The sequence below is a fragment of the Lissotriton vulgaris genome, unplaced genomic scaffold, assembly GCF_964263255.1.
Source record: "Lissotriton vulgaris unplaced genomic scaffold, aLisVul1.2 SCAFFOLD_2561, whole genome shotgun sequence".
Classification (NCBI taxonomy): Eukaryota; Metazoa; Chordata; class Amphibia; order Caudata; family Salamandridae; genus Lissotriton; species Lissotriton vulgaris.
In genome coordinates, this window is record NW_028242038.1 from 120,326 (window position 1) to 134,452 (window position 14,127).

General features: G+C 45.6%; 1 protein-coding gene across 1 annotated transcript in view; it reads left to right on the top strand.

Moving 5' to 3' along the window:
- Positions 1–14,127, top strand: part of LOC147669085 (spindle and centriole-associated protein 1-like) — a gene marked incomplete at its 5' end in the record, with an annotated part of 265,959 nt that overhangs the window by 105,974 nt on the left and 145,858 nt on the right. Inside the window, one exon of the mRNA XM_086948236.1 lies at positions 5,350–5,487. Coding sequence (XP_086804362.1) covers positions 5,350–5,487 — 138 coding nt within the window. The remainder of the gene's footprint in view (positions 1–5,349; positions 5,488–14,127) is intronic.

Sequence of the window (14,127 nt, forward strand, 5' to 3'; positions counted from 1 at the left end):
CCTCTGTGATTTTACATTTTCTTAAAAATAGAAGTTTGAAGTAAGTATCCCCTTTTTCTGCCCCCGACAAACGCTGTATAAGATGCGCAATCAAATACATACAATCATTTCATTGAAATATTAATTTTAATGCTGCATATCTCTCCCAGAAAACTCAAAGTTTGACCACCTGCCACAATCGTTTTCCTGCACCCCAATGATATCTTTATTTCATGCTCTTTCTCAAGAAACTGACAATGTCTGCCCCCAAATATTGTATCTCCTTCTAAGACCACAGAATACCCAAACCTTGTACATGGCCATTGAAGCAAGTGTAGAGATTCGCTTTCCTAATGTTTTAGTTGTCAGTTTCTGGAGACCTAACTGTACTGCCCAGTGGTATACAGGAAATGCTAGAGTTACTTTTCTGGGTGAGGTGACAGTAAACACACATCATCTGCTACGCCCATATTTTATAGTCTTGTCCTCCACAACTAATGCCTTTTGATAATCTACTTCAGAATCATATTTTGTATAAGCATTTTGAAATTAGATATAATGGTCTACTGAGATTATTTGTTGTCATGAAAATTAAATTTGGTGTTTACCTTTCTGATTGTTTTGTTCTTAAATAATAAACGCATGTTAATGAATAAGAAAAGTAGTTATGGATCCATCACTTTATGTACAGGATATGTGGTATACTGTAATACATGGCATGTCACTTTGGAGATTTGTGCTCTCCTGCCTGGCCTGATTGTGACAGAGAGCACTTGGGTTCTGAAATCCCAAGACTTTCCGAGGCTATGTATCATAATATGAGCAATTGTGGATATTGTGGGTTGATTGTGGGGATTGAACATCCCCAGTTTCCAGTTCAGCTATGAAAGGATCTTATTCCATTAGGTTGCAAAACAAAATCCCATATTTTGTAGCATGATTGAGCATATGTATGTACTGCAGGTATGATTTTCTCAAATAAAAGGCATCACTGAGAGCTGTGATTTTTTTGTTTTTGTTTTTTATATGCTCACTAAATAAAGTAACAGCATGTCTGCCTAGTCTGCCGGAGTTGGTTTTACACACATTCCAGAAGTGACAAAAAGTGTGTATGCCCCATTTACAGCCAACTATTTGCATTAAGTGGTCCCATGTTTCTCCTACAAGAGATGTTAATCAGATTAATAACTTTTAAAATAATTCCTGGCTGCTACTTTATACCTCAGAATTACTGCATACATTTTGCCAATACATGAACTCATTCTTCTCCTCCATTTCTAAAAACATTTTTGCGAGTAAGGGATTTATGAAAAAGGTTTCTTCTTGATTGGTCTGACTGGGAATTGCAAGAGATTTTGTGAAGGGTTGTAGTACGATGGTGGCACCACTAACTCAACTTACCTTAAAGAAACAACCCACAAAGGTTATCTGAACTGAGCAGTATCAAAAGGCTTTTGACACAGTCAACCCTCAAAGGAAGCGCTGTCCTCAGCACCTGTCCTGAAGGCACCTCACTTCAGTAGGGAATTGGGCCAGGTTCAGCAAGTTGCCTTGATTATCAGGTGACTTCTCCCCAGAGAGCATCATTGGAGTGCAGTTGAGAGGGAAGCCTTTGCTGTAGTGTGGTCCTTGAAGAAGCTGAGCCCCTACCTGTTTGGGACTAACTTCAGAGTTCAAACCAACTACAGAACTCTTAGATGGTTGATGCAGATGAGAGCAGTGAACCCCAAGTTGTTAAGATGGTCCATTTCCCGACAGGTTATGGACTTTACAGTGGAACACAGACCTTGAACTGACCATGCCAATAAAGTTAGCCTTTCTAGGTTCTTCCACCTAGATGATCATAACTACCAGACACCCTCTGGAGCGCCTTTGGGCCCTAAGGAATCTGGAGGTTTTCTGACTGGGTTACCATTGTTGAGTCTTCCCCCAAACCCAGTCGGGCCCTCTGAATCCTCTCCTGGATCTGCCAGATCCCAGTTCCGAGCCCTGTTCTGGCTCCATGACTGTTGCTGTGGTTTGATTAGTTGCTGCCGATACCGGCGTTACTGATGCCACGTGACGAACCAAATGCTTTCTACTCCGAGGTGGCTCTGAATAGAGTCTGTCTGAAGTCGAGACGGGCACTACCTGGCCCACGGCAACCTTTTGGTTCTGATATAGCACCTCTGCTTCTGGATGCTGAGTTTGAAAAACAGCCAAGTATGGGGTTTTTCGACCCTGCTGATGATATTGGCCAAGGTTTTTGCCTGAAGGGAAGTGGAATTAGGAGGTAGGTAACGCCCTTGTCCGGCGGCCAAGAAGAGTGCATCTTTTGCACTGGTGATAAAACAGGGGGCTGACACCCTTGCCCTCTAGCTTCTGGCAGTGAAAGTGAAAGCCACTTTTCTGATGGATGTACTGCAGCCGCGGCGAAAAGCTCACAACCCATGCTCCCATTTAATGAGGCCCTTATAAGCATCCTCCAGGGAGCCTGGTCCGAACCCCCTTTGGAGGTTGCGGTGAATCAAGTGGCCTGTCTCTAGGGGACCCCATGTTCCTGGCCTATCATTCCACTCCTGAAAGTGTGGTGGTGCAGGCTTCCTCAGCAAAGGTCAATCCAGGTCCTTATCCCATTGTCCCCCTGGTCAGAGAGTACAAGAGGCTGGACACATTGAGGAAGGTCTTTCCTCTACCTGTTTAGCCCTGCGTTCTGTTAATACCACTTGTCTTTTGGGGTGCTATTCCCACACGTTGTGGAAATCGGTGGTGCAAGTGCTTGCCATAGTTCCTGATGAAGCCCGAACGACCTACTCATGCCATATCTGATGACAGTGATGTGGCACAATTAACAATCCGGTGTAGATTGAACACCACTGATTCCATTGGAAGGGTGATGGGCTCCGTAGAGGCTCCAACAGGCTGCGTGGATAGCAACAGCACTGTCCTTCCCAGTCCTCCACACTTTCCACTGCCACCCGTGATAAAGCTCTTTAGTGCACCCTGCTCGGCGCACAGATATCCGGTAGAAAGCAGGATACATCACTTTCTACCTGCATGGCAAGCAGTCATCTCTAATAAGTAGGTATTACAGATTGTGCGGCAAGGTTATGCACTTCCATTCCTCCAGACCCCATCACAAATGCTACCGTCTGTACTCCGTTTGTCAGAGGATCATCTGTCCTTGTTACACAAGGAGGTGGGGCTCTTTTGGCTAAAGGGACCATTGAGAGGGTTCCGCCACCAGAATCAGATGGTGGTTGCCGAAAAACCGACTGAGGTCTCCATCCTATTCTGGATATACACCCTCTCAACAATCTTCTGGAAAAGGACAGCCGCAAGATGCTCACCCTTGCCCACGTAATTTCTATGCCGGACCTTGGAGACTGGATGGTGGCTTTCGGCCTGCAGGATGTTTATTTTCATTTCCCCGTCTTGAAGGCCCACAGGTGTTACCTGCGGTTCACAATGGGCTCTGTGCACGTTGTTAGCTGTGCTCCCTTCTGGCCTCACCAATGCTCCTTGATTGTTCCCGAAAGTGATGGTGGTGGTTGCCGCTCACCTTCGGGGGTTGGGGCTTGCAGTCTTTACCTACCATGAAGATCAGCTGTTAAAGGCAGGCTCGCCCACCTCCAGACTGTGGTGAACAATCTTTATTTGTTGGGGTTCACGGTCAAAATGCTCAAGTCACACATGACTCCTTCCACCAGAGTTCTTCTGTACACGGTACAGTTAAATGCCTACTGTCCGGCACGGAAAGTCCAGGGAATTTGGACTGTGATCGTGATGCTTCAGTCTCAAGGCTGTATTTCAGTGAGACTGACTCTGAGGCTCCTGTGTCTGATCGCATCCTGCAGGTAAACCACTCCAGATGGCATATGCAGGCTCTGCTGTGGGATCTGAAGACCCAGTGGGCAGCAAAACAAACAAGGGTAGAGTGCAATACAGAATAATCACCATCGTAATGAACAAAGAAAAAGGAAGTCTTTTTCTTTTTTATGAATAACCCTCAACCACTGTAGTGGTGGCATGTTTAATCAGCGGCTTCATCCTGCCTCCTAAGGGCCAGGATGGGGTCTGCCCTTTTCCAGGGAGCTCTTTGAATATTATAGTGACCGGGGAAGCCAAATATAATGAAAATGTCTCATCCATAGGTCCTAGGACCATTATATCCTCCATTGACCCTCTTTGTTTTTTAATTGTATTTATTATCATTTTCTGACAAGTACATCCACTGACAAAAAGATTTGCACAAAATGTGCATGCCGATAACAAGTTAACATGTGCAAAATGCTGTTGTGGATAGATGACCGCATTACATTCACCATTACTTTTGCATAAGGCACATTATCACACCCCAATCTCCATTGACCCTCTTTAACTGATTTTATACTATGTCCATCCACCCTGCGAATAACGGGATACCTAGGTGGGTGTGAGACTTTTTTATTATATTTACGTCTAACTACAATCAGGCCCTATGCTCACTGTGTCACTGGAACCAAGTTGCACCCGGCTGTTGAGCCCATAACTAGGGTGACACAGGTCCTGGGTTGCTTGTGTTCAAGTAGGACCTGGCTTGGCAGTTCTGGCTGGACTGGACTGTTCCCACGAGGAGCAGGGTCAGGACTGATATGCATACGGCTGGGTCCAAACTGAGGTGGCATGGTGAGCAAAGAATAATGGGTTGGATTGGTACCCCAAGCTATTAACAGTGACTAGACTTTCTGCATGCAGCCTCCCATCATGCCACTTAGGATGGTATTTCATATACCATCCTAAGTGGCATGGGTAGGCCCAGATGTAGATCCCATCCTCACTGTCACTGGAACCAAGCTGACCCTGGCTGATGAGCCCATAACTAGGGCCAAGTCTTTCCTGGGTTGCTTTTGTTCCGGTTCAGGGAGGACTTGACTTGGCAGTTCGGGCTCGACTGTTCCTATGAGGAGGAAGCTCAAGACTGATTTGCATGTGGTTGGGTCCAAACTGAGGTGGCATGGTGGGCAAAAGAAAAATGATTTGGACTGGTATCCTGAGTGTTTGCCAGTGGTTCGACTTATTGCAATCGGCCACCCTTTGCCTTTTGTGTGTTTGATGAGAATAGTAAGCAGTCCTAAGTAGTCCCCTGATGCCGGACAAATTCTCTAGCCATCAGTCTGTCCTGAAGTGGTGCAGTACAACTAAATGATTATGCTCCAGCTGTAGTATTGTTGACAATCGGAGGCACAGTTGAATATTCTGGTGAATATCATTGGAGTCCTCAGTGCTTTTGACTGTCATGAATCAACATATTTGCCTGTTGAACCACGGACACAAAAAGCTACCTTACTATGACAAATTTAATGTATGACCCTTAAATATTTTACCTCTGTTTAATCTTGTTTCAAACAGCACTGAATGGAACTACTGTGGTGCAGAGGGCCAGGTCACGCCTTCTTTCGGAGAAACCCGATGAAACCTCTGAAACAACTAATATTGGTCAAGTGCTGAACCCTTGTCACAAGAAATCTATACACACTGGAGCAAAAGGTTTGTCCTTTATTGGTACATTGCCTGGTAAAAATGAAAGGAAACTCAATTAACTGCATTTCATTAAACTATTATCATTTCTTTACAATTTTCAACATAAAGCAATTTCAATGGAAAGCAGTAAAAAGTAAAACAGATTGATATAATTTCATGTTTAATCTTGCAAAAATTACTTTAAATTGTGGTATCGTTTGGCGGCTGCTACAAACACATGATAAACATTTCTAGGAACAATCCTTGACTTGGTCTCCTTTTCCATCTCTGACTACTGTTATTGAACTAAGCATTATTAGTGTCTTAAGTGCGAGTATTCAGAAGTGCGGCGGTCTTTAAAGGACCCTCTGTTCAAGAACACCAGTCTGGTCATCTGGTATCATAGTCTTCCCTCGAAGTTGATCACAGGCTTTGTTTAAAAAAGTGAAGATGTTGTATTCTTCAGCTTACTGACATCTTACCATGTATTACTTCTGTTCTACTATTAACATGTATGTTGAAGCATTTTTAATCCGCAGCTGCATCAGTTTTCAGACACACTCAGTGAGCCCCTGCTTGAATCCTTTGGTTAGAGGTCAGATTTTGAACTCTGCAGGCTGGGCAAGGCTAGTTTCAAAGTAGTATTTTGCGCAACCAGTGAAACAGTGGTCCAAAAAACAAAACGTAAAAACATCTTCATTACAATTTCTGGTTAAGCACAGCTAAAGGCTCTTGACACTAACAGAGCAGATAGGGAGGCTATACGGTGACTGGGTTCCTTTTTTATGCTAAATCATATTGACTCGAGATCGGGAAGAGTTGTAGCTTCTTTGTAAACATCAGTTAGTTTGAATGCAATTACTCGCTTACATCTTGGTATGCGGCGTTCCCTCTGCATTGTGGTGATCTATGCATCACAGAAACTTACAAATGTGCTAAAATTCTTTATGTGTCAGAGTTGTTCTCAGTTGTATCGCAAATCAAATAATTAACCTCTCTGAACCGTGTAGATGTTGACTTTCTCGTCACACTGCTCAGTATGTATAATGTATGATTTATAGGTATGAACTGGACTTGGAGGTGGTGGATAATCTATACCATTTCTTCATGTACAGCTCTATTTCTTCTCTGTGTTACTTTTGTATGCTTAACAAAAATTATCTATTAAAATAGAGTGCATATATAGGCTTAACTAACATTAATATTTAACTTGCAGTAAAGCGATACTTCTATTCAGGTTGCTTTTACTTCACCATGGCCCTGACATCCTGTAGTGTAACATGAATGTACCCATATTGTTTTTGTTATTAATTGTATCTCCAACTCCAGAGTCATTGAGGTCTCAGGCAAACTCTGCACCCCAGGCATCAGGTCAAGCTAAACAATCCCTAAAGTGCTGATTAGCCCAGATAAGGAGAATATGCCACTTTAAGTTCCCTCCTAACAGGGCACTTTGTTTTGTAATGAATACACATCTTCTAGGTCAGTGCCCTTCTCACTTCCTCCATCTATGAAGTCCTGCAGTTCACTCATTTAATCCATTCCCTAACTTAAAGATCATGGTACCAAAGCAAGAACGCCTGCATTGTCCTCTTAGAATATTCTTCTTCATAGTCTTGCCCGTGCTAGTATGGACCGCTAATCAATTTTCTCTAAACCAGTTTTGCAGTTCTTTCAGGAAGTCAAGTCAAGTCAAATAATTTGTATAGCGCTCTACATACCCAGAGGGTCTCAAGGCGCTTGGAGAGGGTGGGGAATTACTTGTCGAATATCCAGGTTTTAAGTTGCTTTCTGAATGCTAGGTGGTTCTGAGTTAGGCGAAGGTGAGTGGGAAGTGTGTTCCAGGTTTTAGCCGCTAGGTAGGAGAAGGATCTTCCCCCCATGGTGGTTTTGTTGATGCGAGGTACAGCAGCAAGGGCTAGGTTGGAAGAGCGAAGTTGGCGGAAGGGGGTGTAGAAGGAGAGTCGTGTGTTGAAGCATTCTGGTCCAAGTTCGTAAAGTGCTTTGTGTGTGTGGGTTAGGAGGCGGAATGTTATCCTCTTATTGACGAGGAGCCAGTGGAGGTCTTTCAGGTGACCAGAAATGTGGTCTTTACGCGGGATGTCAAGTATGAGTCTGGCTGATGCGTTCTGGATGCGTTGGAGTTTTTTCTGAAGTTTTGCGGTGGTACCGGCGTAAAGGGTGTTTCCGTAGTCCAGGCGGCTTGTAACCAGTGCGTGGGTGACCGTTTTTCTAGTTTCGGTGGGGATCCAGCGAAATGTTTTTTTGAGCATGCGAAGAATGTTGAAGCAAGATGATGAGACGGCGTTGACTTGTCTGGTCATCGAGAGTGAGGAGTCCAGGATGACTCCCAGGTTCCGTGCGTGGTCCGTCGGGATGGGTGCTTTCCCAAGGGCCTCTGGCCACCAAGAATCGTCCCAGGAAGAGGGGGAGGTACCTAAGATAAGGACTTCTGTTTTGTCTGAATTCAGTTTCAGACGGCTGTGTTTCATCCACTCGGCTACTTCTTTCATTCCTTCATGTAGATTGGTTTTGGCAGTGTTAGGGTCTTTGGTGAGTGAGAGGATCAGTTGGGTGTCATCAGCGTAGGAGATGATGTTGAGGTTGTGTTGGCGAGCGATGGCCGCAAGGGGGCTCATGTATACGTTGAAGAGGGTGGGGCTGAGTGAAGATCCTTGTGGCACGCCACAGATGACTTCAGTGGCCTCTGACTTGAATGGTGGGAGGCGGACTCTCTGAGTTCTTCCTGTAAGGAACGAGGTGATCCAATCCAGTGCTTTTCCTTGGATACCGATGTTTCTGAGGCGTTGTAATAGGGTGCTATGCCAGACTGTGTCGAAGGCTGCGGAGAGGTCGAGGAGGATGAGGGCGACTGTGTCTCCATTGTCCAGTAGAGTTCAAATGTCGTCTGTTGCTGCGATGAGTGCGGTCTCAGTGCTGTGTTTGGCTCGGAAGCCGGACTGTGAGGAGTCGAGGGATTTGTTGGTTTCGAGGAAGGCGGCGAGCTGGTTGTTGACAACTTTCTCGATGACTTTGGCCGGGAATGGTAGGAGCGAGATGGGGCGGTAGTTTTTGAGTTCGGTGGGGTCTGCTGTGGGTTTTTTCAGAAGGGCGCTGAGTTCGGCGTGTTTCCAGCTTTCCGGGAAGGTGGCGGAGTTGAGGGAGCAGTTGATGACGTCTCGGAGGTGTGGTGCTATGATGGAATCTGCTTTGTTGAAGATGTGGTGAGGGCATGGGTCTGTGGGGGATCCTGAATGGATGGAATTCATCAGGCGGATGGTATCCTCGGTGGAGATTGGGTTCCAGTCGTTAAGGATGTTCAAGGGGGGTGGAGGTACGGCAGAAGGATGGGTGGATTGGTTGTCAAAGCTGTTGTGGATGTCAGCGATTTTGTCGTGGAAGAACGAAGCTAGGGCGTCGCAAAGTGTTTGAGAGGGAGTGATGTCGTTGGAGTTGGCAGTGGGGTTGGTAAACTCTTTGATGATGTTGAATAGTTCCTTGCTGTTGTGGGCGTTGTTGTCTAGTCGGTCTTGAAATGAGGCTTGCTTGGCGGTCCGGATCAGTTGGTGGTGTATGCGGGTGGCGTTTTTGAAGGCGTCCCTGGTGCTGGTGTTTGGGTCTTTTTTCCAGGCCTTCTCAAGGGAGCGACAGAGTTTCTTGGATTTCTTAAGATCATCGTTGAACCAGGGGGCGTTTTTGCTGCCTAATTTGATTTGACGTTTTTTCAAAGGTGCTAGGTTGTCAGCGCTGTTGGCTAGCCATTGAGTGAGGTTGATGGCTGCTTGGTTGGCGTTTGAAGAGTGGGCAGGGGGGTTTTGAAGAAGCGATGAGGAGATCTGGTCGATGGTGATTTTGTTCCAGTTTCTTCGCAAAGTGGGTTGAGGATGGTTGTGGGTTGTGGTCTTTTTGTAGGTAAAGTGAACGCAGCTGTGGTCCGTCCAATGGAGAACTGTGGTGTGACTGAAGGAGATATGTTTGCTGGAGGTGAAGATAGGGTCGAGTGTGTGACCTGCGTAGTGAGTGGGGGTATTGACAAGTTGTATGAGTCCGAGGTTGGCGAGATTGTCCAGGAGGGTGGTGGCGTTGCTGTCGTTGCTATTATCTAGGTGAAAATTGAGGTCTCCCATTAGAATGTAGTCCTCCGAGGGGAGGGCGTGTGGGGTGATGAAGTCAGTGATGTCTTCAATGAATTGTGCACGGGGTCCTGGTGGTCTGTAGAGTAGGGTGCCTCTGAGTGTGGTCTTGGGGTCGGTGTGAATCTGGAAGTGAAGGTGCTCGGGGCTAGCGAGGTTGACGTCTGAGCTGGTTGAGATGCAGATGGAATTCTTATGGACGATGGCGATGCCTCCTCCTGTTTGGTTGGTGCGGTCTTTTCGGATGATCTTGTAGCCTTCGGGATGGCGATGGTGATGTCTGGGGGCTGAGGAGGTGTTCATCCAAGTTTCTGTTAGGAAGGCGACGTCCGGAGAGATGGTGTCTAGTAGATTCCAGAGGTCGATGGCGTGCCTTTGGACCGAGCGGGTGTTGAGCAGGATGCATTTAAGGTGGGTGGTGTCGGATCTCTGTTTGGTGTTAGTGGATGAGGAGTTGGTCTTGGTGCCGTCATACTTGCAGGAGTTGCATGTGAACGGTCCATGGGTGTGTCCAGGAGCGGCTTGGGCGCAGTTGGGGAGTCGGCCGGGGTTTATTTCTAAGAGGGCGGAGGCGTCGTATGTGATGCCGGAGGGATGGGAGGAGCGGGGGCCAGGGGGTCTGGCGCTGGGCGCGGGCTTGGCGCGGACGGGCGTAGACGGGCTTACCTTTGGCGCACCTTCGGCGCGGCAGTAGCGCGTGGACGCTGCGCGTGGGTCCATCTGTCCATAAATGGATAGTGGGGGGGGAGGAGCGTGGGAGGGTCAGCTGGGAGGCGGGAGCGGGGAGGAGACACGGGGACAGGTAAACAGCAACAACAACAGCAAAATGGCGGTAGGGTAGCGCGATTCTAAGCAGGGGCACAGTCGATCTTAAAATTGCCAAAATGCAGTACACGCGCTGTTAATTGAATAGTCAATAAAGTTGCCACTAAGCAGGAGCACTGAGCAAATTAATAAATTAAATTATTCCGCTGAAAAACGATACCAGGCAAATGCAAATTAAAATTAATTAATTAGAGGAAAACGATACCAGGCGCTATACAGGAGCGCTATGCACAAGTGATACCAGGCGCTATGCAGCTGCACTATCTCTGGAAGGCAGGGCTCGAGGAGGAGCGAGTGGGAGCGACCGCTGATTGCGAGAGCCAGGGCTTGAAATTCAAACATTCATTGCAGCTCTGCTGTCAACACCGAATCCCAGTCTACTGCCTTACCACTCCCTGCCTTCTCTCAGTTTTAAATGACCTACATAGATGAGACTACCGCAAACGTTGAGTAGGCACCTGTAGGATAGACCACCTGGTACCAATATCCTTCTTCAGAAGGATGCCTAATAAAGGGTTTTTCCTCCATAAAAAGGAAGGGGAATTTGTTTGTGGCATGTATAGCTGTAAATACACATGCTTTGCATACTCATGCCATGTTCAGAGAAGTCTTTCGAGTCTTGATGCATAGCTACTCCTCTTATAACTGGTAATGCGTATGGGCATTTGTTCCATTTTTTTTATTTTTTATTTTGTTTTTATTGATTTTTTTCACAACGTCTTATATGAATAACAATTACAATACACCAATGAGAAACCAAATATATATAGAACATCAGCATACTATACATCGAAATCAAGTTGACCAGAATACAAGACAGAAATAGAATACAAAAAGAAAAATAAAGAAACAAAAACAAGGAAGAAAAAGAGCAGAAAAAACCTGTGACTAAATCTGAAATATACATGTGAAAGAGATTAAACAGACTGACATTATTACAGATAATATGTGGCATAAATGTTTACATAGTTTCAGCTGTTTGCAGTTTGCGCCACCAGCCGGGTCTGGTGGCGCAGTAGACAAATGCATCCACTGTAGGGGCCTGTGTTCGACCTCATGGTCATAGGTTCTAATCCTGGCGGGTCCACTCAGCCTTTCATCCATCTGAGGTCGATAAAATGAGTACCATTGAGTTAGGTAACAAAATACATTTGTTATTCAGCGCCTTGAGACTTTCGGGTGAAACATGCGCTATACAAAAGTACATGTTATGTTATGTTATTTGAACTTTGCTGCTTAGCAGTACGTAAGTATGTTACTAAGGGCTCCCTGATGTCGTTTGGCCTTGAGGACGGTGGTAATTCCTCTTCGTATAGGGCTAAGTTTTCTCTACATAGTGACAGATCTTTAAGCCCCAATTCAGTTGATGGGCTCAGTTTATTATCCCACACCATCGCCACCCGTCTCTTAGCAACAAGCAGTGGCACTCTCGTCAACCTAACGACCGGACCTTTTAGGAAAGGAACTAACCCCAGCAAGCATATTTGTGAAGATCACTGCAACTTGGTCCCAATAATCTTCGATAATGTAGTTATCAGGGCTGCCCAGTACTCAGACACCCGTCTGCAGGTCCAGGCAAGATGCTGTCGCGTTCTAATCTAGGACCCTGATCAATACTGTGACCTTATGCCCCTATACGGATATAATCCATGTATTCCCCTATAATGGCATAAACGATCAAGAGTGATATTTCAGAAACTTGTCTCTGGCCTAACACGATCAGAGCCACATTTCAGAATCTCCCTCTGCAGCTTCCTCTGCAGCTCATTAGAGCAAATGACACAGCAGAAGCCACTATCTAAGATTCCTACATTACACTCCGAGTTCTTCAACAAGATAAAACTCAGCAACCTGGGAAAACCCCGCTTGCTATGTTTTGATTAGTAATAGAACTCTAATGAGCACTGATAGACGATCACTTCCTAGTGACATCTTTATTGACGTCTTATGTCCAAAAACGTACTTCAAACCAGACACCTTTCAGGTATAAATACTACCAATGTTGCCTTAAGCAAACGCTGATGTTACTACTGCCGCTACTGCTGTCTCAACGACATCGATGATAGCGATGGTGTGGTAAACATAGGAGCAGAACAGCTGTCCCCTTCAGAGCCCAGCAGATGCAAGCTGCCCACGGACGCTGCCCCTCCTCTTCCTCGACGCGCTGAGAGAGACGCTGTCTTTTCTCCTGCAGAGAAATCCAGCTCCGGCGTTTCCAGCCCACTCTTGCGAGTGACTGGGATATCGAGTCCTGGAAGGAGATACAAGACCTCCAAGATTCTATTCCAGAGGTATGTTGTTGACTAAACGCTTAGAGAGAATTCTTGAAGGAAACCTTGGCAAAACCAACTTAACTAAAACGGCTACTTCCTTACTCCCTCCCAAGTATTAGGCTTAGGTCAGGTACACTGGGGTAGGCGTAGTTAGAAGCACCAGTTGAGTACGTTAGTCAAATGTATATATGAATGTATATATTTTATTCATTTTAACCATTGTATGGCTAAGAAACCATATCAATGCTTTTACAGTATTTCGCAATCCTCATTTTACTGTATGCACTTTTTATAATAACTAGTCTTGCAATTGTGGCAATTCATTTCTCTTGTATGAGAAGGAAGACTGTTCAATAAATAATACCTTTTATTGAAAACGCCCGTCTCTCTATTCTCTGCATATTGGTGAAAGTAATCTGCACAAAACTGACTGAGTAAAATAACTGTCTATTGTTTCACACGACTCTAGAGATTGACTCTTATTCTAAGGAGCAAAGTTGTCATGTTTATGCTGTTGTTGGAAAACTGAATCCCTTCTTGTCTGTACCAGGGAAGCTGATCACTTCCTATTCAGTCAAGAAAGTTTCCAGTGACCTCTGAGCTAGTTGGTAACAAACCCAATTAAGTTTAGCATAGTCAGTGGAGACCTGGAAGATCCGCACTTCTACGTCTACACTACTGTTTGTTATTCCAATGCGCAGGGCCTATTGGGAAAATAGGAACTACACTACAATGCCAGAAGTCTGCCCTGAGAATCCGACATCGCTTACAAGCATCTGTGTCTCTGAGCCCATATTTAAAAAGCTTATATGGAGTGTAGTAGACCTGATGCAAGAATTTGAAATGTATAATTCTGAGATTTCCATTTGAGGTGAGAGCGCTAGTGAGTTGGCAGTAGATCTCCCAGTCCTTCTGGGTGAGTGGTGGGTCAAGATATGCATTCCAGGAGTCAAGACTTTTGTCTCTGTTAATAGGCCCGTCTTCGCGAGCAGCGTGGGATAATTTAGTGACTAGCTTGTTTCGATTGGAGGCACTGAGAAGTGTGTGTAATACCAATGCCTCGGGCGGCTCCGTGGGGAATAGTGAATTTGGGGTAGTGAATTTGCAACACCTTTTTTAATCTATACATGTAAAACCTAAAGAGGGGTGCTTTATTCTGAATGTAGTGTATGTCTGTGGTGGTCTGAGAAGTGCCGTTTTGTCCGATTTTTACAATTCCTCTACTCCTATTGATGCACACAATCTTGCAGTACTTTTCAGACCTTTGTCTGGCTTGGCGACTGGGTTCCTCTTGATGCCCTTCTCGGGTCCCTTGCTGGCCGGGGGCCTTCACTGAGTCTTCACTGAGTCTTCCTCTTCAAGAAAGTAGACTCCATAATTAAAAGGACTCCCTTCTAGTACTGTCCACAGTGTCTTTCGAAATACCCCTGGTCAGA